The 22,937-nt window shown below is 44.2% G+C and overlaps 1 protein-coding gene across 3 annotated transcripts in view; it reads left to right on the plus strand.

Annotated features, from left to right (window-relative positions):
- The window catches only part of lmo4a (LIM domain only 4a), a 12,639-nt gene extending 193 nt beyond the window's left edge, over positions 1-12,446 (plus strand). The window contains exons 1-6 of one of the 3 annotated variants that reach the window (XR_013935852.1): positions 240-520; positions 8,062-8,308; positions 10,004-10,100; positions 10,185-10,343; positions 11,169-11,316; positions 11,683-12,446. Coding sequence is in view for 1 of the 3 variants with exons in the window: in XM_080476984.1 (XP_080333110.1) it covers positions 8,067-8,308; positions 10,004-10,100; positions 10,185-10,343; positions 11,683-11,691 (507 nt within the window). In the remaining 2 variants the exon portion in view is untranslated. Of the gene's footprint in view, positions 521-8,061; positions 8,309-10,003; positions 10,101-10,184; positions 10,344-11,168; positions 11,317-11,682 lie in introns of all 3 variants that reach the window. The other 2 variants (XR_013935853.1, XM_080476984.1) reach the window with 2 other exon arrangements.
- The last annotated feature ends 10,491 nt before the right edge of the window (positions 12,447-22,937 follow it).

Genomic DNA, 22,937 nt, shown 5'->3' on the forward strand with positions numbered 1-22,937 from the left:
AGGCAGTGTATCTCAGGAACACCAGCGTTTGCCACAGCCCGAGGCAAATTTGGATAAAGACAAGCTCCATGTCTCAGTTTACAAAGATCCTGCAATGCTCCATTTGAGTGAATTCACATTGCTCCTTTAATACATCAATCTGGAATGAAGTGATGAGTGTGTGTGAGACTGTGTGTGAGGTCAGAGGAGGAGGAAATATGTGTGAGGTCAGAAGAGGAAGAGGAGGAGGAAGTGTGTGTGAGCTCAGAGGAGGAGGAGGAGGTGTGTGTTGCAGCAGCAGCAGCAGCAGCAGCAGTGTGTAAAAGAGCAGGAGGAGTCTCCTCTGTCAGTCTTCAGCTCTATGCCCTGCGAGGAGGATCACGGCTGTCTGCGGAGCTTTGTGGATGGAAAGAAGAGCAGAGGAGTAGCGGAGCTCCTGTTTACCTGCAGCAGGCTGACAACAGCTTGAACTCCTGTTTACCTGTTTACCTGCAGCAGGACACACAAGTCTCCTGACCCGGACTTCCCCCAGGCCTCGGCTGTGAGTTTGAACCATGTCCCTGTGCATCTGCATGCTTCTTCTGTTTCAAGTTGATGCTTTTCACACATTTTCACCTCCATTTACTCAAGTTCCGGTCCAGGTTTCCTTCCTCTGTCACAGCTACAGGTTTGGATCTGAATTATGTTGGATAATTCAATCGATTTGTCTCATCGGAAGGCCATAAAGAGATGGTCTGCTATAGTTCTGAATGTACGTGGATAGTTCATCCTCCCTCAGCAGATTCATTAGAGACGTTTAGTGTTTCTGTGTCTCTGTGAGTTTGAATTAAGTTCTTATTCAGTGTGTTCTCACAGTTTCACTATAAATCTCTTACATTTACAAGATTTATTGAGCAATAACAAAAAAGAAACTCAATGTTTTATTTATTTATTTATTTTTGTTTTTTCACCAATTACTAGTTTCATCAGAGCACGCCAGTTTCTCTGTACATATCAAACATCCAGGTAAACCAGCTTCACTGGCAAATGAGAATGTCCACATTGAGCTAAACTACCCATTTTCTTTCTTTCTTTCTTTTTTTTGAAATTAATTCAGGGTTATTATGTGAGAGTTGACGTTAGAAACTCGACCTGTATCTGTTGCAGTGAAATGCATATTTTAATGCACAACATATAAAACTCTCTCATTTAAGTTTCACATTTCTTTCCTTCAGCTGTGAGTTTACAAAATGAAAATGTTTATTTCCATAGGATTTCTGGAAGCTTCGGCGCACGGTTGTAGAACATGTGGCTACAGGTTGCAGATCGCGGGGTCACTTTTCGCATTGCAGTCATATTACAGTTTACTGAAATTATTAGAAAGGATTCATTTACAAAGAACTGCTTGCTTTATTGAAGACTTAATGATGATGAAAAAAGACTGATGAGAGCAGAGAGATGGACGGAAGACATCTCTGCTGCACTTTTTTAACTCTTCCAAGCTCCTTTTTCTTTCCTGCTTGATTTTACTCTCAAACATGACATCCTGCAGAGCTCTGAAAGACATCGGAAATGTTTACGTTGTCTCTGATAATCAGATTATTATTTCATTTGCACACGTCTATCTTTCTAAACGATTCCTATCTCCCAATCTAAAGTGACAAAGGTTTCATTTAAAGTAAAGAAAGGTTGAATAAACAAGCTAATAAAATCTGAGACTCAGATTTCATTTCAGCTGAGAAACGTTGCCCAAAGTCTCCCCTTGGTAAGATAACCAGGATTAAATCCAAATAAAGAAAAGACTCAGAAGAAAATAGTTTCACTCATTGAGATTCACTGACAACCTGCTGCTTTACATGGAACTTTGAGATTTGCAAAGAAAAGGACTGTTATGAAGCTCTAAAACTGCTAAAACAGCCAAGACCACTTAACCCGCTTAAATATCTGAACTCCAAAAACCTCAGAAAAAATACTAAATGAGATAAAATGGTGAACATATTGGAAAAACAGCAATAAAATGTCGTAATTCTTGTACTTGAATGTCATAACTGCAACATAAACCAGATTTGTGAAATCCAGCAAAATGAGTTTAGGCTGTGATTTCTTCATGTTTAAAGTAAGACAGGCTTGGTGGCTCCGGACAAAAATCAAAACAAAACAAAAAAAAGAGGGTTATTTTGGTGGTGATGGGTGCAGACTTGACATATACAAGCACAGTGTGTAATCATCACTGGACAAAAAAATCTTTAATTTAATGAGTCCTAAAAGAGCTGATTGGAAAACACCCAACTCTTTTTCTCACAAAAAAAAAAGAGAGCTGCGTTGTGTCAGACTGGAGAGAGGTTTCATGTATTCACCAGGTCACAGCAAACATCCACATTTAATACTGCAGTTTCTCTTGAAAGATTTTCCAAACAAAACCCATCATCAGTCCCGTGAAGCTTTCCAGAGAGCCTATCGATACTAAACTCCACTGCAGATTAATGAGTTGATGAAACTCAGGTTGACCTGTTGAGGAAATAAAGCAGCTCATACCCTCGACACTTCATGTCACCGTTGTTTTGTAAATGTGTAAAAACGCTGACGTCGAAGAAGCTTTGTTAGCATGTTGTCGGTGAAGGTGGACCAGCTGAGCACATTGAAGCATGAGCTGTTTGTTCCAGTCACAGGGCTCTCACGTTATTTCAGAGGTGGAAGCTGTTATATGATGCAGACTCGGACTGCTAATTGATTTCACGGCTGGTGATGTGCCGCCTGAAGGAATCTGGCACAGGAGACAGGAAGCAGGAGGGGAAGAAAGCCACTGAGACACAGTCACAGAAAAACATCCTGTGCTCCTACCAGTCTGAACCAGAGATGTTCCCCACCTCGAAACCTCAATTCACTTTTAACCAAGACTAGATAGAAGAAGAATGATCAGGCGACCGTCAGAATTCAGCACATTTTGTAGTTAAGTGTCGTAATCACTGAAAGAAATGTGGATTCAGGTCCATTGGAAGCCTTTAGGCAGAATCTTCAGCAACTACATCTGAACTTAAAGTCTGCTGAAGTTGGAGGCTCTTCGCTCCCCGCTGGACTGTTTAAGTTAGCATTTAGCATTTAGCTTTGTCCCTGCACTGCGTTCAGACTCAACATCTTCCTGAAGCCCTGAAGCTTCAGTGAGTGAAGTGAAGCAGGTCTTTGAGTTCATTGTAGAGATGAGCTGTGTTCTCTTCAACATGTCCAACTAGCCTGAGTGTGGCTAGCTAGCGGCAAGTAGCGGCAGCCTGGTTGGTGCAGGTTAATATAAAAAGTGTTGGCTTCCTGTCGTTCTGCTTTTCATATTCTACAGCATTTGGATAAATAGTGCTGTTTTTGAGAGACCACATCCCTTCATTACACATGAAACCGCCATTTATTCCAGTACTGCTGTAGTACTCGAGTACTGCTGCAGGGAGTTTCCTCGTCACACTCATTCCTAACCTAAATAAGTTCACTGCTGGACTTTAAAGGGAGGATGAGGCAGATTCAAAGGTTTAGGACAGATTGAACAATTTGAGTCTGTTGACTCGAGAGCTGGGTGACAACACCAAACACACATTCATAGTACAGACAGTAAACCTGGGTCTGGACTCTGGGAGGAAACCACAGTACTCTGAGAAAACTTAAACTGGCCCAGAAAGGCTTCCAAGCCTGGAATCAAACGGGGATTTCCTTCCTATGAGAGCAGTGTTAAACCACCGCATGTTGATCTAGTAAAGTGGCCATAAATAAAATGGGCCGTGTTTGAGAGATGGTACTAAAGCAGTGATCAGCCTGACTTTATCTCCTCAGGTTACGAACGTCTGCACAACAAAGTGTGGATGTCATGTACACCGTCATTGAAAATAGAAAGCAGAGGCAAACGTCTAAAGCCCACACCGAAAATAGTACAAAGGCTTCATAACAGCAGCTGGAAGTGAAACAAGTGAAAGTGTGAAACCGACATAAAGACTGCCATTTATTTTTGGAGTGAACATCAGTGGACAGTAGTGGTTAACATACCGCCTCACAGCTAGAACGTTCAAAGCCTCGTCTTTGTGTACATTTGAAAGTTCTCTCTGTGTGTGTGTGTGGGGGGTCTTTTCTCTCCGGTTCTCCACACAGACGCCTCGCAAAGGTTTTTAGCACTGCTGAGGCCACGGACCTCATGACGGTTTCTAGGCTCTCTGGTTTGGTGGATATGAGACCTGGAACTGTCTAAATGGATGATGTGGACTTACAGTGGGCATGTTTCTGCCCAGCAGCTGCAGTGTAAGCCGCCCTCCTAAAGGATTTAGCTGTGATCTTTTAGAAAGGCCTCCTGTCATCTATATTTTTCTTTGAAGACCTTCATGACCTTGAATACGCACAGCTGTTGGGGTGAGCAGAGTTTTTGTATATTTAGTAATGTGAGGAGAGAAGAAGTACCGGCACTACAACAGGGATGCTTTGAGCCTTGTTCAGTCTGCCATTCAGATCAGTCGGTGGACATTTCTCCATTTTATGAACATATAAGAACTGATGAAGTCCTTCATGTATTCAATGGCTGAACTCAGACACTTCCTCCTGAATCTTCAGGAGTTTCTACTATTCATTTTATGTCAAAATTACGGCCAACATTTCCACACACATTACACTTTTTGATTATTCCACACTGCCACAACTATTGTCATCTTTCTTCATATTAAAAGAAAAAAAATGATTTAATCTTTTTTTTAACCAGAAAAAAAATCTGCTTTTTCCTGGCCAAGACGGGCAGCAGTACATTAAAAAAAATATACTTCAGACAAAACAGGTAATAGTACACATAAAACATGTAAGAAAATGCCAATACATAATGGTAATCACATAAGGTCTCCTGCATCCATCACATGTGTCAAGTCCTGATGCATATTAATAATTTGTCTTTGTTTAAAAACACCTGAATGTGACAGGGAGACATCAGGCAGACTTCGATTCCCCCCTCAGATCTAGAAGCTTCTTGTTCCTACCTGCTGCCGGTCTCCTAGACTCCACTAAAAAGGTTTACAGGGCAGATTTAAGTATTCAAGAATACGATTTGCAAAAAGTAGGAAAACCGAATGAGATGGTGTTTGATGGCAAATTTCTTTTAAAATCAAACCTTTGTCATCTTGTATTTGCTGAGCATAACTGTGCAGTGTAATAAACAGTTTATCACAGTTCAGACTCTTTCAATTGTAGTTTGCACATGTTGAAATCTTTATAAATTACAGATGTATTGCTCAGCTGGGGTTTCAGTTGGAATGAGGTCCAGACTAATTGTTGGTCTTTGTGAACTTTGCTTTGTTTTCTTTCCCAAAAACTAAAGAACGCCACCAGAAACTCATTTAACCGACACGGCAGAGCACATATTCTCTCTGCTATTTTAGAACCATGAACACAAACATTGCTTTTGTTCATGCCCATAAGGCCTTGTTTACATGACAACGTTTTAAGTGACAATAGAACTGTGCTCGGAGCCACTGAAAACGCAGCTATTTGAAAGTGGCTCACAAGGTGGAACTTTTTGAAAATGCTCGGATTTTGTCTTTGGGTAGACGGAACAAAACACAATTCGATTTGTGACGCTGCTAATGTGCTTGCATACCACGGCCGTAGTAGATAGTTCTTCTGCACATGCTCAGCAGCTGGACAATAAGAACAATGTTTCCTCCAGAGTGCAGTCCATATTCTTCTGGGACTTGGTAGGTTTATAGTTGACAATCACCATAATCAGATTGTGTGTGTGTGTGTGTGTGTGTGTGTGTGTGTGTGTGTGTGTGTGTGTGTGTGTGTGTGTGTGTGTGTGTGTGTGTGTGTGTGTGTGTGTGTGTGTGTGTGTGTGTGTGTGTGTGTGTGTGTGTGTGGTCTCATTTCATTTCACTCGTAGTTTGGCATGCTAACTACATCGTTTTCAGTGTTTTTGCAGTTTCCAATGTAAACAGACATCGTTTTCTAAAAGTTGCAGTGGAGACTTGCAACTTTTTGGAAACGTAAATGCAAAAACTATGCTTTTTCATTTGAAACGTTCTCGCGTAAACAGGGCCTAAAATAAGTTTCTTTTTAAAAAAAACATTAATGTAGAGGCAAAGAGAAACGCTTCAAGCCATTGAAGTGCTGCACCGGGACGACCGAACAGACGCGATTGTTTCCGCATCTGATGAATCGAAGTCGGAATCAAAGTTGCCCGTTGAACACTTCCTCCATTTTATTTTCCGTCTCAAAATGTCAGCGTGCATTTAACTCACGCAGGTTTCCAAAGCACTCATACCACCACACGTCACACCTGTTGCACCTTTCTGCGTCGGCGGTAAAACAACTGTTCCTACCATAGTGATGACAACTAATACACCATACACACTTTCACTCACATTATGCTCCTATATATTGTATGTGGATATTTGTGCAAATGATACCTTTATATAGTCGGTTATACTCAATAACATGGCTAATTTTACCGAAAACCAGGAAGAAATGTATCTGATTTTACTTTTTAAAGCTGAATATGGTGAAACGTGTGATTTTGCTCAGTGTAATATATATAAATGGCTCAAAAGGTATTTCAATGAATGGGCTAAAAAGATTAAAGAGGCAGGGGTTGTTGCTAATTATTGCATGATTCACATATAAACTTTAATCTGCGGGTTGCAATGAACGGACATACTTTATGTAAACAGCCTGATGGTGAGCGAGGAGGCCTGAGCCGCCGTGCATGTGGCTGCTGGTGGGTTTCTCATGTAGCCTTGGGCTTCTTAACATGGTGTTCCTGTGGCTGATTAGAGCCAGACTGAGGCCAGGCCGCCTCGCTGCACAGGACCAGCTGCTGCAATCTCAAATAATCTTGTGGGAAGGCTGGTGGTGAAGCTAAACATGCCCTCCCTGAAACGAGACGCTCTGGAGGACAAATTGTGCTGCTGTTGCTCATTTGGAAAATGAAATCGAGCTCCACAATTATTTCATGTTGTTGTTGGCGCTAATTATAAATCATGGAAGTGGCCAAAGAGACAGTGTTGCTGACTCAATGCTGAGCAGCACACACACACACACACACACACACACACACACACACACACACACACACACACACACACACACACACACACACACACACGGCTGTGGTTGTACTCAAAGCAATATTATTCCCAGCTGTGCATGAAATCAGTTGAGTTCTGTAATGGAAAAGTGAAAGCAGGAGGATTACAGTAAAATGTGAATGATACAGATCTTCTCCTGTTCAGAGAGAGTAGCCTCCCTTCAACAAACCTTTTCCACAAGATTGTTAAAACAAACTATGAATTAATCACTCGTGAAACTCGCATGTTTTTTTTTCTTTCTGGCAGGAAGTCCTGAAAGCACTTTCAGGAGGACGAATGTGTTTCTGTCACATGTGTCACAATTTTGTCATTTGCTGTTTTCAAGGTACCGGTATTTCTATTTGATAGGAAAAGTATATTCAGAATTATAAACCATCGGGTCATTAAAAAAAAAAAAAAAAAGTACATTTCTATACTTTTTTAATGTCACAGTCACAGTTGAACTTACTTCTATGTAGTATCGGACTATATTTCAAACCGCTTTATATGATCAACCATTAAAATGAGAGCATAATAACCTTTAAATTACAAAACAAGTTTTCCTTCAGTTGTCGAGCCCAAAAAGTTGTTAATTCTGAAAAAGTTCTCATTAAATGCACTTTTCACAAAATCTATTCGGAATTTCTTGGGGAAAAACAAACGTTTTTACTGACTTAACCTTGGTGTAGGAATCATCTGCTGTTCAGCGTTTGAGTTTCTCTGTCTGTGTTGCTTTATGTTCATTTTCTCTTACTCAAAAAGTCTCCCATAGAGAAATTAAATAGTTTTTTTCATTCTTAATATTTGAGGTAACATCTTTGCTATTTGCCATCTATTAGTCATTCGACTCAAACGGTTGAATTGTCGAGAGAAAAAGGAAAATATATCCAGTTTTGCTGAAATTTAACAATTTCTCATGACATATATTTCTGATGAAATGTTCAAACAGGTACACACACACACACACACACACACACACACACACACACACACATTCTTACCTGTGTGTGACAGTCTTCCTGTCTTTCAGGTGTGATGGTGAACAGCAGAGTGGAGGCTCCCTCCGTGGCGGTGATGGGCGGTGGCGGGGGCCCCGCGGGCCGGTCGTGTGCCGGATGTGGAGGTCGCATCGCCGACCGCTTCCTCCTCTTCTCCATGGAACGGTACTGGCACACACGCTGCCTGAAGTGCTCCTGCTGCCACACTCAGCTGGGAGAGTACAGCAGCATCTGCTACAGCAAAGGAGGCATGATCCTCTGTAAGAACGACTACATCAGGTGAGACACACACACACACACACACACACACACACACACACACACACACACACACACACACACACGCCACTGAACATATTTCTCCATTCAGCCGGATCAAATACACATTCGCTTCAAATATCCACATCTGCAGTAGTAAAAAAAACACCTGTGATTTAACCAAGTCTGTTTAAATCATTTTACTTCACACAGCCACAATTATTTTTGGGAGGCTGAGCCAGCTTAAAGACAGGATAATAAGGATTTATTAGTGAGAAATCCAAACTTTACCTTTGTTTCAGTGCAGGCCAAGTACAAGTTCATTCTGAAAAAGTCTACATTAACATGGTTTTTACAAAAACCTGCACAACCTGGGAATTCTTTCGAAAATTAAGTGCAATAATCTTTTTTTTTTTTTTATTTGTCTCCTGCTGCAAAATAGAAAGTGTGTTCTTTTGTTGACTTTAGTTGAGTTCCTCTGACCTGTATAGCTTTCAATGCTACTTCGCTAACATCAGGGCAAACTTTGTCAACCTGATGTAGCAAAGTTCCATCACGTTGAAGTGGGCGAAGGCCAACACTCACTATTTTAAATTATGAAAAGTTTCTCTTAAGACAGATCCTAACTTTTTTTATACCAGTTGAGCAAACTCTGCTCATTGGCATAATATTACTTTTGACCAAACGACTAAAGCTTTGTTGGTACTGCATATTGATTAACTCTGGTTGTGATTGAGTATATACCTTTATATATACCTGTGTCGGGAAAACTAGTTTTCACCTCTGATACACTGATCTCTTACCCAGAGGTATTGTTGTCACCTCAGTTCTGTGTTTAATTGTTATTTGCTACAGTAATTGAAACAGGGCGATCTCAGTGAAACAATTAGAAACTGATTCAGTATCATCACTCTGTAAGGTCTGCACTCCCCCGATGTCCTGCGTTTCGATACTCAGTCCATTAAAATGAAAAACGGAAAGGGTGACATGGACGTCCATTTTAATTCTAAATATACAGATGCAGCTGTAGACAGGATTGACAAACTTCCATATGCGACCGTGGCTCAGTGGTAGAGTGGGTCTTCCAATAACCTAAGGGTTGGTGGTTCGAAGCTCTATGTCGTTGTGTCCTTGGGCAAGGCACGTTCCCCACATTGCCTCATATGAATGGGTAAGAATGGTGCATGAATGTTGGTGGTGGTCGGAGGGTCCGTAGGCGTGAATTGGCAGCCACAACCTCTGTTGCTATGCCCCAATGTAAATTACCACCACCAGTGTGACTGGTGTGAAGGAATAATGGTTTCTGTACGCGCTTTGAGTCACCTCGAAAGAAGCGCTATATTAATCCATGCCATTATTATTATACCCCCTCAATAATCTTTGACCACTTGGTTGGTTGTTCCTCAGCCAGAACGAAATCTGTATTGTTCTTTCTTTATCTGATGTTCAGCTATTGGTCTGAGGGGGGCTGGAAATGGATGAGGACGCCCCAGAAGCCTTAGGCCCTGCTTTTTGTAAGGGAGGTTTGTTGTCCGGGTTCAGGAGATCCTCGAAGTGTTCCGTCCACCTCAGGAGGAGATCCTCATTCGAGGTTGGACAATGTCCACTCTTACTGAGCACAGCTTGAGATAGACCCCTCCGACCCCTCCTGAGTCTCCGGATGGTGCCCCAGAACCTCTTTGAGTCCTCCTCCGTGACCTGTGTGTTTGTGTGCAGACTGTTTGGACACAGCGGCGCCTGCAGTGCCTGCGGACAGTCCATACCTGCCAGTGAGATGGTGATGCGAGCTCAAGGCAATGTGTACCACCTTAAGGTGAGTGAGCACTACCACATCCTTGTTCTAATCACTCGGCTCATTTCGATTTCGTGCTGCTAATATAACTGGATTTCGTCGTAGTGTTTCACCTGTGCGACCTGCAGAAACCGGCTGGTGCCCGGAGATCGTTTTCACTACATCAATGGAACAATCTTCTGTGAACACGACCGGCCGGGAGGAGATCTGATCAGCGGACCCCCGAGTTCTCTGCAGGCCAGCAGCATCATGACCGACCAGAAGGTGAGACCTCTTTCAACTCTGCTCTATTGTTTTTTGCTAAGAAAATCCAAGCTTTCATTCACAGTAGTGTGTAGTTTTTTTTTTAGTTCATGATGAACCAAAAGTCTGGCTTCATTATAAAGAAGTTCTGTGGGGTATAAAATAGTGCTGCGTCTCATAACGGAGCACAGCGCAGCCTCATGCTGACCTCAGCCTGCGGTCATAACGCGATACAAGACCAGGAAGGGAAGTTAGTTACAATGAGGTAACGATGAAAAGCTTGAAAAAGCAGCAACAATGGGAAAACTGCTTGTAAATTATATATCCGAAGCAGCTGACTTTATGTGACAGCGCAGGCGCTCTGCAAGCACAACAGTTCAAGAGCCACCGGCTCCGTAATCGCGAATTAAATTATCTCGTTCCCTCACATTGTTAACTTGAGGGAACGACTTATTATATCGTTCCCACATGTTATTAAATTTTTTTCTCTATACTGCAGCCAGTCCGAGGCTCCGTGTTCGCTGTAGATTTCAGAAAGTTGGTTCAGAGTCTCTTCCGCGTTGTAGGTAGTGATAACTCCGCCCCCCGCTGATTATGATGTCAGGGCCCCGCTCTGCCCCCGCTCTGGCCCAGCAGTGATTTGTGGTCGGCTTAGCACCTGTTTAGACCCTGATAGGTCGGGGCTTTGGCGGCAGAAAGACAAAGACCTGGTGCTAAATCTGGCCCTGGCCCCGAACAGGCACCTGGTTCTTTTGGGTGGAAAAACCCCCACTGTGAGACAGTCCTGGGTTTCAGCATGAGCCTGAAAGTATGGAATCTGCATGTTCTCCCTGTGTGTGTGTACAGGTTTTCTTTACACTGCTCTGTCCGGGTGGAAGGTGGAAGCTGCCTCCACACAGTTAGATGGGAGTAGATCACCCCCCCCCCCCCCCCGTTTGAAGCAGATGGATGATTCAGAGGTTAATAAGCTCAACAATGCAGACGCTATCCAGAGGTTTGTTGTAATTGGAGCAAACCTGCTGAGTGTGAGCACACATTCATGACTCACTGACGTCTGTACGGTAGAAACGTTGCACTGACACCACAGGAGCTCTGGACGTGTGCTGTTAACTTTCGACCACATGGAATTATTTGACTTTACTCATACCCGACGAGCATGAAACTGTACAGAATGAGCTATCACAGGCAGTCCCTCATCATGTCACCCAGAGTTCATAGAATCATGGTAACAAAGACCGAACACTGGAAATCAAACCTCAAAGGAGCAGCGGGTTTGCTGATATTCCTCTTAATACTCAAGTGGCCACATAGCCATCATGAGAAGATTCGTCTTTACTCATCACTTTCCTCACTGTTACAGGTCTGCTGAGGAAGAGGATGGAAACAAACGTTAGTGCCTTCTCCCACCTTCCTCCTGCCTCCGTCGATCCACGATCCCTCCAGCGTCTGACGCCGGCTCAGACGGGATCGCACACAGAAGCTGGACTTTCTGAGAAGACTGTGACAGAAAACTCAAAGTTCTGCTGGAGGACTTTTCATTCATACAACAGACTGAACGGCTGCAGCAGGAGTTCAGTAAAGGACCTGACCATAATGTGTCCTTCATCAGAGAGAGCAGGAACAGCACCAGCAAACGGACCCTTAGATGAATTACAAAGAAAACACTTTTATGGTAGTTATGTAATCGTAAGGATCATTTGTGTTTTTTTTATTTCAGCTACTGGGTGTTTCAGTGACTTTAGAGGAAATCTGTCCTGATAATTGAGGTTTGTGTGAAGCAGTACTAAATCTGTGTTCTTACTTTTTACACCTTGTAAAGTCATGAAAGAATCATCAGTGTTCTCTGAGCTCATCAGGACGTGTTCACAAATGAATCGTCGCCAATGTCCAGATGTAAAACTGAAGCAAACTGACGGAGCGCTCATATTTATAGCTAAAAGCAGTGTTTTTTCTTTGTTTATTCTTTTGCTGTTTTTTAATGTGGGGTGGATCAGAGAGCTTTATGGGGATGCAGCAGCAGAAGAAAAGAATGCCTTTTCCCTGCAGGAGTTTCAGCCATTATTCTAATAAATAATTTGAGTGTACAACTACAAATAATTTCATTAAAACATGATTGTTTGACTGAATGTGTTGTCGTGTAACTGAGATGAAAACAAAAACAGAGCAGCGGTTCTCAACATGTGGGGCACCACGGAACATCAGCAGCAGACCAAATCAGGGGACGTATTCTCCCGACGTTACTGATATTCGTATGGACAAATGACGACGTTGGATCGTTATTACGGGGACTGTCCACTATAAAACTACCAAGTCCCGGGAGAATCCGGACTGGGAGTCATGACACTCCGGAGGCTGTCATTGTTTTCATCGTCTATCTACTTGCATGTGCAGAAGAACTATTTACTACGGCCGTAGTGGACATGCACAGCTGTTGCCAGTGATGCCAGTAACGTGTTACTTAGTAATGCGTTACTCTCATATGACCACTTTTTTCACTAATGAGTAATCTAAAATGTTATTATTTTCAAACCAGTAATCAGATTAAAGTTACTTCTCCAAGTTGCAGTGCGTTACAATTGCAGCGTCCTGCTGGGTGTTGAAAAGGAAGAAGAGTTTCTTGTCTGTAAAGCCGCTTTATTACTGAACGGAACCGGGCCGCTCCTTCATTCTCCTCCAAACGGACACACACACACACACACACACACACACACACACACACACACACACACACACACACACACACACACACACAATTTAAAATTTTCCTGAGTAAAAATATATATTGGCAGGAAGCCCCCCCCCTTCCCCTTTCTAACTGAGCTTAAGTCAGTGGATTAAAAACAAACTGATGCTCTGGATTTGTTTTTTTTGTTTTTTTTTCCGCCCTTGTCCTGTTCGGCAGCTTGGGCCAACAATATGATGTGATTGAGAGCCTTCGGAGTCAGAACAGATTTTGGTCTTGCAACAGGGAGAGACCTGGAGTCTCCTCCTGTTGCCTTCTCCGTCAGAAGTTGGCATGGCTGCCGTACACGACCGGGGGGGGGAACGCTCAAAGAGAGAGAGAAGAGAAGAGAGAGAAAAAGGTTGAGGGAGGAGGGAGGAGGGAGGAGGGGGGAGGGGGGAGGGGGGAGGGGGATAACATACAATAGCCTTGTTGTGCTACATATATTATTTGCAGTTATCACACTGATCCAAATATTTTCCAACTGTTTTTGGATTAAACCAGCCTGAGCTGCTCTATCTAGACAGTAAAATGATTTCTTAGATTAACCAGCCTGAGCAGCTCTATCTAGACAGTAACGTGAAGCAGGAACATGAATTAACAAAGAGGTGACAACAAAAGAGGAACATGATTTTTAAAGTTTGAGCAAATGATGATAGAGAACAAGCAACTTCAGAAGCACCTTTCGTGAGGAGTGGAAGTGTGTGTGTGTGTGTGTGTGTGTGTGTGTGTGTGTGTGTGTGTGTGTGTGTGGTTTGTCCACTGGGTGTGACCGGAACTGCTGTGGGGGGACCCGTGGCGACACCCCGGGGTCCGAGGCCATCGGGCCCGGACACCGCCACCCCGGCAGACGGAAGCCCCCCAGGCCCGGGGAGACCCCAGCGAACCACCCCAGAGAGCCACGCCCCCGCCCAAAAAGCACCCGACGGAGAATGCAGAGAGGAATCCCCCCCCAGGCAAGAGGGGCCCACAAGAGAAGGATAAAGGGCGACCCAAGCCGCCAAGCCGAGAAAAGGCCGGAGCAGGGCCCCCGGGCCGAGCGGGTCGAGAGCCCCCCCAACCCCGGCGGCGAGTCCCGCCGCACCCCCGGGAACAGGCCCACCCACCGCCCCCCCCCCCCCCCAACCCGGCAAGGCAGAGACGGCCCCAGCCGCCGCGCCCCGGACCAGCCCCGCCCCCAGACCCAGGAAAGCGAAGGCCGGCGCAGGCCCCGGTCGGAGGACAGTCAACTCTACACCCCCAGGAGCCTCATATCCCACCCGCCCCATGATCCTCCCCCCCGATTTTAATTGAAATACCCAACCCCTGACCCACCCCCCACAGACACCCACCCCTGACGTAGACGCAGACGCAGACGGGCACACACACACACACACACACACACACACACACACACACACACTCGGGACGGGGGGGGAGTGATGACTCTCGCCCCCCCAGGCCGCCGGCCGGGCCCCCACCCGGCCACCGCGGTGTCCCAACCTCCACCAATCCAACAGCAAATGGAGAAGGAGCACCGCACCCCAGCCCCCCCACGAGCGCCATGCCCCCCGCATCCCAGCCGCACTCACCCCGGGCCGGGGCGGGACCCCAGCGGGAGGTGCTGAGGGGAGCCACGTCTCCCGCCCTTCCCCTGCCCTATATGTGTGTTGGATCTATGTAAGGGTGTGTCTTTGTGTTTTGAAGAGGTGGATGCAATGTGTGTGTCTATGGTGCGGTTTAAAATTGGGGGGTAGCGGGGCCCGGGCGTTCTACCGCTGACAAGCCGAAAGCGGCTTAGCCCCTCAAGACCCTGCGTGACTAAGTGTGGTTAAAATTGTGGGTGGTGCAAAGTCGGGGGAGGACCCAGACCGCAGTTAAGTAGCCCGGACCCCCCACCTAAGCACCGCCCCACTGTTCCCTATTGTGGAGTAATATAAGGTGAGGTAAGGCAGGGAGGGTTCTGAGGGAGGGGGTCCCCCCGTCGCTAGGACCTTGGCCCAGCTGGACCCCCCGCGCTGCCCCACCCCACCCCCGAGCGGCCGGCCTAGGACCGGATGCTCTGGATTTGTTTGTGTGTCCAGTTTTGATATTTTTGATGAGTCTTGCACTGTGCAACCATGTGAAAAATGAACATTTGTGCATAGTGTAACGGATGCACTGAGCAGCCATTTAAAGGCCTAAGTTTTCCTTCGATACATTTAAGATGCCATGGTTAACTCCAGACGAAAGATGGTGAGGGTGCAATTCAGAAGTTGGCCGTCAAATGAACTGCTCTCACCAAACCATTGATATACCTTGTTCAACGACAAGATGAAACTGGCTCTGTTGCAGACGGACCACATCCTGGGCGGGAAAGAGCAACGACTCTGGACCGGGATCGTTACATCCAGATGTAACACTCATGTGGCCGACTCCATACAGCATGTGGCACTGCTGGGGAGACGCAACTCCAGAAGCAGCAGTGTTACTGCCAGACGTTGCCCTCGGGAAGGAAACCGCCATGACTCCTTTCAGGAGCAAACATTATGACTGCTGTCTGAATCGAAAGCAGGTTTGGCGGAGACGTGGTGAACCCTACACTATGTGCTGCGTCCGCCGGGTGAATTTCTCCGGTGGGTCAAGCATCAGGATGACGCCTCTTGCAGCAACTGTCATCTGAACATGCTGCAATGGACTGGAACACTGATGGATTTAAATACTTTGCTATATTTTTTAAAGATTGTTCCTGTGCTTACAGGTTTATATGTCAGTTAGCTTAACAATGATCCAGCTGCATCTCCTTTGAGATAAATGTGGTTTCGATGAACGGAGTTAAAAATGCTGTGTCTCTCAGACAAACATGTCTGATTACCCTCCTTTTTTTTTAAGGTCTGAGCGAAGACATTAGGGAAACAGTTAAAGTGGGATGTTCTTGATGCCTGCAGGCTTCAGCTGCACTCCTCCTGCAGCCTAATGAGGCCTAATGTGCTGAGCAGGGCTAATTAAAAGGGAGGGAGTGTTTTTCTGTGGGTACCATGCAGACTGCAGTTTGGGTTCTGCACAACTGTCAGAGGCACAAGTACAAGCATCAGCTTCCTACTTCAAATGAAAAGTTTCACTTTATTCCCATGCTTCCCTGCGCTTTGCAGTCACATGCAAGTTAATTTAAATTGTGTATGTCCTCTCAGATCACGGGATCCGTGCAGATGTAATCAGGTTTTCACTGCAATGCAGTTCATTGGTTTTTTTGTTTTTTTATTTGAACGCTGTAAAAAGTCATTCCTGGTGTCAAGTTATAAAACCCAGACTGAGTCTTGTGTGTTTGACTTCCTGTTATCTAACCATCTCTGTAGTCACGCTGCATGTGAAGAATCAGGTCAATACCTGATATTTTACTGTGAGACATCAGGCTGAACCATCCTGTCACTTACTATCTTATATGCAAGTCGACATATGAGGGACACTGATGGGCAGTTCGGTCGCAGCATCAGTTATCAGCAGTATCTATCATGTGGTGGCCTATGGTGAGTACCAGGATGTGACTTGGAGAGCATTCCACCCAATCAGAGCACTTTGAATAATGAAAGTGAAGAAGTTAATTAGCCCAGTGAGGTAGATTTGACCACAGAACACTGCCAGATGGTTGCAGGAAACAGAGGAGGGGGTAATTAAAAGTGAAATAATGAAGCAGTTCCCAAGCGTCAGTGAAGAGGGGGTTTAGATGTAATTAAACATCCTGTTGAGCTGAAACGTTCTCTCCCTCCCTGTTTGAATCACTTTCAGTGCTCCTTACATCTCATCATCAAACCTGATAATGAATTTACAACACCGAGGGTCCCTGCTGAAGGTCTAGAGCTTCAACCCCCAGAGCAGTCCTCCAGACCTATTCTTCTGTGGTGGCATGGAAGTAAACAACACAAAGCAATTTAATGTAATTTAATGTAATTTAATTTAATTTTATTTTATTTTATTTTATTTTATTTTATTTAATTTTATTTTATTTTATTTTATTTTATTTTATTTTATTTTATTTTATTTTATTTTATTTTATTTTATTTTATTTTATTTTATTTTATTCAATTCAATTCAATTCAATTCAATTTCTGTCGCAATAAAGGCAACAGTCATTTTAAGGCACGTTTACAGAGATTAACAAACAATTCCACATGAGCAAGCAGAGGAGACTGTGAAAATGAAAAACTCTTTTAACAGGAAGGAACCTGCAGAACCAGGCTCGGAGGTGGAGACTTGAGGCCCCTCTATACTTTCCGCACTGCACGTCCACAGACCGCTTTGACTTACATGTGGACCGCGGATGAGCATGCGGTACCATTCATACATTTCAGGGTTCACGTTGGTACATGTTCCATAACGTAACAATCACAAAAATATTTCCACCTCTAGTGGCCGGCAAAAACAGTAATGTTACTTGTTACAATCCTGATTTGTGAATTTGTCTCGTAACAATAACGTATGAACTGCGCGACGTTAGCGGTAAACTACAGTGTAGTTATCAGCAGGGGACGACAGGAGAGAGAGCAGGACCTGCAGTGTTTAATGCTCGAACATACCCACATTATTTTGAATTATCTTACGGCTGTATTTTATTTACATCTATGCGAACAAATACAGAGTATATACAGAAAAAGATTCTTATTTTATATTCTGGAAGTTGAAGTGACATCAGCTGACAGACAAAAAACTTGCTTTATTTTACTGAAAATAAATAATTTTATTTAAAAAATTGGATCAATGGGCAGAAAATAGGTTTCAAATGTTCAATGATTTCATTCAACTCAGAGACTGTTGCAGTTGATTTAACTTCTGCTTGATGCATTTTGCATAAAGATTGAAACATTTGATTCAGTTTTATATGATGGAATCTGCAGAACAAGTAGAATGAGACTAAAAGGTCTATAGCTTCACAGCGTATTCAGGTTGTGCATCATGTTGTTGAAAAGTAACTGAGTAAAATAAACATTAAGGTAACTAATGGCTTTTGAAAATCACTAATCAGTAAAGTGCCTGGATTACTTCCTCTGAGAAGTAATCAGTAACTAATTACCATTTGAAATTAACTTGACCAACACCGATTGTCACTGTCACCATCGCTAAGTAAGCATATAGCAACATTAGCATGTAGCCAGGAGCCTTCTGCTCTGCATCACTTTGTTCTTCGTCACTGTATTCTTCATCACCATCGTCTTCCTCAGTGTGCAGCACATTTCAGTTTGTTTCTGCGTCCTCAGCTCCACTCCTGCAGACTTTCATTAGCACTTCGTAATTAGGAACAGATGCAGCTGTCACACACACACACACACACACACACACACACACACACACACACACACACACACACACACACACACACACACACACACACACACACACACACACACACACACACACACACACATACACACGCACACACACAGGCATGGGGTTCCACTGACACCGTCACTCACACACCTCTTTCTGCTTCCCTTCTTCATCCTTCATCCAAGACTACCCACATAGTGTTTATATCTGAATATGTTCCACTTTAATATCATAAACCTTCATAAAATATGTGAAAAATCAATCAAATGACCAAAATCAGAGCCGACTGAGAGCTGAGGTGGACCAGGTCAAACTGTTATTCTGATGTTGTTTCTCTGCAGGTCAGTTCCAGCCTGCATCAACATATCAGCACCCCCCCATACTGATACTGCCCCCACAGCCACCACAGCCCTCACAGCCACCCAAAACCTCCTGATACAACATCAGCAAGATGCTTAATCGCCTCATTAAGTTGACACACAAGTCGGACGGAGGCCGAGGCCTGAACATGAAACCATGTTTGATTGATGGAGGGGAACTCTGGGAATGTTTTAATGAGGAGCCCCCCACCCCAACCCCCACCCCAACCCCCAACACACACACACACTCACCCACTTTGTTGTGTTGGTCACTGGTCACAGACAGTCTTTAGAGGTGGTCTTAGAACAGAGGTGGGTAATCCTGGTCCTCCATAGCAGCAGGCCTGCATGGTTTCAACATGTCCTCACTTCAACGCAGCTGATAGCAATGATCAGTTCATTATCAGGCTTTCTGCTGCCCTTCATCATGAAACTCAGGCGTATTTGAGCAGGGTACATTAAAAACATGCAGGACTGTGGCCCTCGAGGCCAGGAATTCCCACCCCTGTTTTAGAGGGTCTAAAGAGAGGGTCTCAGAGTGTAGAGATGGTCTCAGTCTGTAGAGGTGATGTCAGTCTGCAGAGGTGGTCTCAGTCTGTAGAGGTGATGTCAGTCTGCAGAGGTGATCTCAGTCTGTAGAGAGGGTCTCAGAACGTCTGGACTTTGAAGGTCTGTAGAGGTGGTCTCAGAGTGTTCATAGAGGTGGTCTCGGTCTGTAGAGGTGATGTCAGTCTGCAGAGGTGATCTCAGTCTGTAGAGAGGGTCTCAGAACGTCTGGACTTTGAATGTCTGTAGAGGTGGTCTCAGAGTGTTCATAGAGGTGGTCTCAGAGTGTCTGTAGAGGTGGTCTCAGAGTGTCTGTAGAGGTGGTATCAGATTGTCTGTAGAGGTGGCCTCAGTCTGTAGAGGTAGTCTCAGAATGTCTGTAGGGATGATCTCAGTATGTAGAGGTGGTCTCAGAACGTCTGGTCTTTGAATGTCTGTAGAGGTGGTTTCAGTCGGTAGAGGTGGTCTCAGAATGGCTGGTCTTTGAATGTCTGTAGAGGTGGTCTCAGAGTGTCTGTATAGGTGGTGTCAGTTTGTAGAGGTGGTCTCAGAGTGTTCATAGAGGTGGTCTCAGTCTGTAGAGATGGTCTCAGTCTGTATAGGTGGTCTCAGTCTGTAGAGATGGTGTCAGTCTTTAGAGATGGCCTAAGAGTGTCTGTAAAAATGTTATCAGTCTGTAGAGATGGTCTAAGAGTCTATAGAGGTGGTCTCAGTCTGTAAAGGTGGTTTTAAGAGGGTCTGTGGACTCCTCAGTCAACCACACAGAAACAGTGATGTCCATTGTGTTCAGTGAAAATCTGATGAAGATTGAATTTAATCTCTCTGTTGCTACAGAAAGTTTGAAGCATTTTCTGGTCTGTAACCACGTGGCCATGATGCTGTCTGTGTCATCCTACCTGGTCGCCATGGAAACATGAAGCTCCACACTGTCATTGCAGAGTTTGGTTTGAGAGAAAAAGTCAGCGTGGAGCTTCATGTTTCACCGGTGGAAGCAGCCTGAATTCCAACATCTGATATGTTGTGTGTAGTTTTATTGTGGAAAAAAGTGTTTCTAAGATTGTCAAACCTCTGTTTCCTGTTTTCGTTTTCTTTTGCATTCTCCATGTTATCCCAACTCTTGTGGGTTTGGGGCTGTATTTCTGTGCAAACAGGTGACCTGTCCTGTCACGCCAGCTCTTCCTGCTCTTCACCCACATCTTTGAAGTGTCCTGATGATAAGGTGGCGAGCTCCTCTGCAGAGGTCAATATTTCCATTTCCTCCGGTGCGGGCCACCTCCGTCTTTATCTGCTGCGGTGTCGGCCGTCTGTCAGACAGAGTCCAGGTCTCGGCTCAGAGGCCTCAGAGATCTCGGAGAGGCGAACAAAGGGTTCATTGACAGGAGAAAAACAGGAAACAGCCCTGCATCTCACTTCCTCACCGAGCATGTTCTCTCTCCTGGAGTTAACTTCATGGTGCCGCACACGGACCCCCTGAAGGCCCACGCGTGGAGTTTCAGGCAAACTATTTCTGTGCATTAGGGAGCAGCAGCGAGTCACTGTCGTAACTCGATCGTCTTCAACGCAGATTTTTACCATTTCTCTCAGATCTTTGACAGTTTGAGTCTTAGTTTGGATTCAGGAGCTTCGGCAAGTGTTTGGATCTGCAGGACAGACGAGACTGGGCAGACTGGAACTGAGTGGATTGGTAATGTCATGACGACTGTTTTCTTCTGATTATTATGACCTTTCAAATAAAGGTCAGGAATTTGTTTTTATTTCACCCTTACTTAAAATTTAGTTTGCACGACTTCTCATTTGGACGAGTTTCTCATTCATTTTGTATAAATGATCGCTCACAGCTTGTTCATTTAACAAAACACAAAAACATTTTCAATCAATGTATCCTCAACTTTAGTTTCAATAGGTTTTCTAAAGTCATTTAAAACAGCCGTCCATTGTCACACTGTGCCTTCTAAAATGAGCCTTTCTTTTAGTTTGACTCACTTCTTGGTTCGTTCTCTTGTTGTCATTGTTTTGGGCCGAACACAGTTTACATTTTTAACAGGAGACAAAGAAATGATTTCATCCTTGTCCCAATGCAGGAGACTAATAACACATATCAGGGGCTTTGTTTAAGGACTTTGTTGTTATCATGTTTAGATATTTAAAATGAAAAGCTGTCCTGGCTGATTTAATGATAATGTGCTGGCTGTTGTTGAGGCGTCTTCTCAGCTGCACCTTTCATTTTTCAAAGACGTAACAGGACATAACTGCTGGTGATTAATTGGATTCAGCAGTGATGCTGACACAGCTGATCCCACAGAGGAAATAACTTCGTATTGCATCACAGCTGTTTTCGTCTCAATAAACCCTCTGAAGTACGTTCCTTGTTTAAAAACCATGACAAATAATTACCGCTGCTTATCATCGATTTTTTTTGAATTATTCATGTCAAGTGAAGCCATATGAGCTGGCCAGGCTCTTAATTCCTCAATATATTCATTAAAATGAGCAAACCTGCAGGATCCACAGAGGCACGTTTCATATTTCCCCAGGATCAAGCCTCCATCTGCTGAGTAAATAAACTCCTGCACTGGTGTGAGGTGATGCAGCTTCATTTGATGTAATGTGATCGTCATCTAGGAAATTGCTTGTGAACATGAAAAGCAGAGCGGCATTATGAGGGCGAGCAGCTGGTTCAGTTTGCGTCACATTTACTCTCACAGGTTCATTTGCACACTCGTATGTTTGTATATATATATACAAACATACATTCATTGCAAATGAACCTGCAAATGAACCCATATATATATATATGTATATGTATATACATATGTATATACATATATATATATATATATATATATACATTTTCTCTTTCTTTCTTGATTTATTAATGTTTCTGCAGGTTTTTCTTCGGGTAACGGACACAAAAAGCACATCAAAAACTGCGAGAAACCTCCAGATGAGCATTAAAACACATCATATCCTGGCATCCTTGTTCAGTTTCATTAAATATGATGATAAACATTTGATTTTCTGCTCCTCTTACATCTGAGTGAGATGTGCACACATGCAGTTCAGACAGGAAGTTCAGGGTTTATTCTGGTGGGGGTGGGCTTTGTCTCCAGGGGAAACCCTGCTGGCTGAATGTTAAAATGCATCTCTAACCTCGAGTGAAAAGGTGTGGAGACTCAGGTGATAACAGGAGGGCAGTTGTCCTTTTAACAGGAGCAGCAGAGGGTTTTCTGATAGACATCAGCTGTGACATTTTCCTGTTTTCTATCTGAAAGACCCCAGCAGACACCCACACACACACACACACACACACACACACACACACACACACACACACACGCACACAGATCGGGTTCAGGGGATCAGATGAAGAGACGGCATGAGAATGAAGAACCTGTGAACTGTATCGACGCACAGATCAAAAAATGTAAAAAGCCACAGTGAATTGAAATGAAGGATCCGCACAGTGACTGTTCAGTGTTTTCTCTTCTGATATTTGGTTGAAAAGTTTTTTCTGCAGTCACGGCACTCAGACGTCTCCCTCCTCACCCGCCTGCTCCACACACTCCTCTCTGATGTGTTCAAGTATTTTAAAATGTGAAGGATTTCTTTCTGCAGAAGCAGAGTCCAGCTCCATTCGCAGGCTCCTACTCGAATGAACTGGATTGGATTGAAGTCAGGAAGTCATCGCTGTGTTTTCCTTTGTGCCGC

This window comes from Lipophrys pholis (assembly GCF_963383615.2).
Source record: "Lipophrys pholis genome assembly, chromosome: 12".
Classification (NCBI taxonomy): Eukaryota; Metazoa; Chordata; class Actinopteri; order Blenniiformes; family Blenniidae; genus Lipophrys; species Lipophrys pholis.